The sequence below is a fragment of the Bactrocera latifrons genome, unplaced genomic scaffold, assembly GCF_001853355.1.
Source record: "Bactrocera latifrons isolate USDA-ARS-PBARC rearing strain unplaced genomic scaffold, ASM185335v1 scaffold_65, whole genome shotgun sequence".
Classification (NCBI taxonomy): Eukaryota; Metazoa; Arthropoda; class Insecta; order Diptera; family Tephritidae; genus Bactrocera; species Bactrocera latifrons.
In genome coordinates, this window is record NW_017537323.1 from 1,434,598 (window position 1) to 1,438,279 (window position 3,682).

The following is a 3,682-nucleotide window of genomic DNA, read 5'->3' on the forward strand; positions in this document are numbered from 1 at the left end:
TAATCGAAAAATATGTGAAAACACATACTTTAGAGCTTTCAAAAAAAGAAAAGAAAAAGCCAAAACTGAAAGTTTTGCAAGAACTTTAGCTTTGACTAACAAACTACAAACAAGAAGTTGTAAGTAATAAGTCTGCGAAAATGTTGGCATTACAAAAATAATATAAATAATAACATAAATTTATTATAAATATATTCTCTTTCACATTTCATGAAGTTTGAGTAGGCGAGCTTTTAATCGCTAAGTACTTTCTGAACTTTAAATTTACATTATTAATTGTTTACGTAATTGTTTCCACAGGGTCACGTGCACGTCCCTGGTATGCCATTCGACTTCGAGTACGCCGTCAATGATGTTGAGACCGCCAACGATTATGCCCACAAAGCTTCTAGCAACGGTGATGTGGTGACCGGTGAGTATCGCGTTGCACTGCCCGATGGTCGCACACAGATCGTACGCTATACAGCCGACTGGAAGACTGGCTATCATGCGGATGTCAGCTACGAGGGTGAGCCACAATTTCCACAGGGTCCCGGCGGCCGGCCCGGCTACAAATACTAAGGCAGCAYACGCCGAATGATGTTGGAGCGCCGGAAGCACACTCTTGCACGCACGCACACAAGCAAACACTCACTCACTTGCTCACACACACACACGCCTAACTGCAATTAAGGCTACAGCAACTGCCACAACAACAATAAACTACCACTGCCCCACATGAAGAAGAGACAACGATAAGGCGATGAATTTTTTTTGGAAAACGAGATGTAAATTTTTGTTTTGTTTAAATCTATCGAATTTTTATTATTAGTATAATTTTGAATAAGRTTTTAGTATTGAAAATTTTGAATATGTTTTTTAACTAATATATACCGAGTAGTTCTCATATATTTTTCGAAAAGAATGRAAAATAATATTCATTTTAACTTTTTTCGTATGCAGTATTTCAAAYGTTCAAACTCTTTACGAATAAATAAAAAGACAGAAAATGAAACGAAGAAGCATATCATTTCTTATTTTTCAACAGTTTTAAAACACAATGAAGCCAGTGAAAGCTGGAACATATTACTTCGCATAAGAATTTTTTTCGAAATGAATATTATAAAAATATGACTACTCAACAACAATGCAATAGCAKAAAATTATAAAGGTAGGTACTAAACACTTGGTGCCAGGACCGGACTATGAGAATGCATAAGAACTTCCAACCTTTGAAGCTCTGTCGACTCACTATTAAGACTTGTCGCCTAGCATTTTCATGGTGAAACATTATTCCTCTTCTCATATCTTCTCATATTTTTTATAGCCAAATCCATAACACTAAAGAAAAAATATGTGAAAAATCGGTTGTATATAGATATTAGCAGGGAATGACTAAGTGCAAGCTACTTCCCTATGATCAAACTCTTAATTTCAATCTATCTTCTTATTTCTTATTAGCGTAGACACCGCTTACGCGATTAYAGTCGAGTTTRCAACAGCGCGCCAGTCTTTCTTCCGTTTCTCTGTTTGRCGTCAATCGGAGATTCCAAATGTAGCCAGGTCCTTCTCCCCCTGGTCTTTCCAACAGAGTGGAGGACTTCCTCTTCTTCCCCCGGTKKATACTCTCAGAGCTTTAGTGTTTTTATTCATTCGGACGGCATGACCTAGTCAACGTAGCCGCTGTTTATTAATTCGCTGAACTATATCAATGTCATCGAATATCTCGTACAGCTCATCGTTCCATCGACTGCGGTATTCACTGTTGGCAATGCGCAAAAGGCCATAAATCTTCCTCAGAAACTTTCCCTCGAAAACTCGTAATCATCAGCTGTGTATTCCATGTGATCAGTGACTTGTAGAGTTTGGTCTTTGTTCCTGGAAAGCGGACAGTACTTCTCAATTACCTACTCAGTCCGAAGTAGCGGTTGTTGGCAAGGGTTATGCTGTGTTGGATTTCGCGGCTTTTGTTTGGTGACAGAAGATATTTCGTCTTGGCCTTGTTCACTACCAGACCCATTTGCTTCGCTTCCTTATCCAGTCCGGAAAAAGCAGAACCAACGATACGGTTGTTGAGACCAATGATATCAATATCCCGCCGTATCGTATTTCTTGAAAGGCTTTGATGTCAGTCTTTGCTCTTACGCGGACATCAACAATGGGCGTCGGCACATTTCCAATTTAGGGACCGGGCATTCTATGTATATGCCCYTAAATCATAATCCCTATTAACTTTGCTGTGGTCGTCATCAAAAGTGGGGTTTTTCATCCGAAGCTATTGTTTCCTTTTCATTGGGAGTGGCTTCTACGTGGCCGATACCAAATCCAGCGCACAAACTCTTTACAGCTTTATATACAGACAGACRCTGCAGTTAGACTTCAACGAGCCCTTAAACCAAATATGTCGGAAGGCTCCGCTGAAGCTTTCTCTCTTTTAGTCGTAACTCCATGCTTCACATGGGTTGGCTCACCGCATCTTACAMAAGGGKTACTCACGTTTCCAGGGTGCGCCAGAATAGGAATGGAGTATAGTTCTATAACTGTAACTACTTACCTAGAAGCATCATAACTATATATACCTAGCACACTACTTAGTATTGGCAAAATATAGGTTTTAGACGAATAACGTGGCASTGATCCCATAACGCYCATCTACGAACTCGTCCYCCCTTTTTTKGCCAAGGAACATCTGTACCAAATTTCATTAGGATATTAATATTATATATCTTGGTTGAAATCGGTCGACAATTTCCAGGTTCTATCAATAAATGTCAACTTTTATGATTTCAACGTTTTAGCCAAACATTCTATCTAAGAATCAACAGTATGGGTATTGAGTCAAAATTTAATTATTTAAGAGTKCCGAACTTGTATTGAAAGACGTCAAGAATATTTTTAATCGTACKTGAATGCAGTGCAAAAACTACCATAAGTACTTTTTTTTGAAAGCTCTCAAGTATTTTTTCTAAATTATCATTGAGTGAGACATACTTTAGTGAAAGCTTTTATTATTATTATTATTTTTTAAACTCACACACAGTTATTTTGTATTTTGTTTCAATTTAAATTCAAGAGAAAGCTAAGTGAACTTTTTATATACACTCTCGATGAAGTTTGTAACCACATACTATCAAAATGTGCGTATCTAACATCCAATTAATAAAAAGCTTGATTTCTGAGACTTGATTCACCTTTCTCTACTGATCATCCCTTTAAATAGTATTTGCTATCCTTTTATTTTKTTTTWYTYTTACTTTTACTTTTAATGAGTTTCTGTGTTGCAGCTGTACTTGAAGTTTTAGACGCTAAAGCTTTTGTTTATTGGGTTTTTTTACTTTCCGTCTTTGCTGCTTATTTTCACTTCGGCGCGACTCCCACGTGGTCACATAATTTACGACTTTGTTACCAATAAAAATTGTCTGCGGCTAAATGAAGGTGAAGCGCATCTTAGTGAAAGATACTTTAAGGATTTCGACGATTATATTTTTCTAAAGAACAACTTTCTGCTGTAAATATTGCTATCTCCAAAATAGCAGACAATGTTCAATGAATTATAGATGACTACAAACGTAAAATTTAACAAGTTTTTCAATACGGACGCTACAAAAGTAGACCGGTAAGAACAACTAACGACGCCATATTTTTCCCGMTATTTTGACATTTCTCCTCAGTAAGGTTCGAAAAGATCTAGGCCTTCATTCTT

General features: G+C 37.4%; 1 protein-coding gene across 1 annotated transcript in view; it reads left to right on the forward strand.

Moving 5' to 3' along the window:
• Positions 1-815, forward strand: part of LOC108975445 (pro-resilin) — a gene marked incomplete in the record, with an annotated part of 54,020 nt that extends 53,205 nt beyond the window's left edge. The window contains 1 exon segment of the mRNA XM_018943930.1: positions 301-815. Coding sequence (XP_018799475.1) covers positions 301-561 — 261 coding nt within the window.
• Positions 816-3,682: the final 2,867 nt, after the last annotated feature.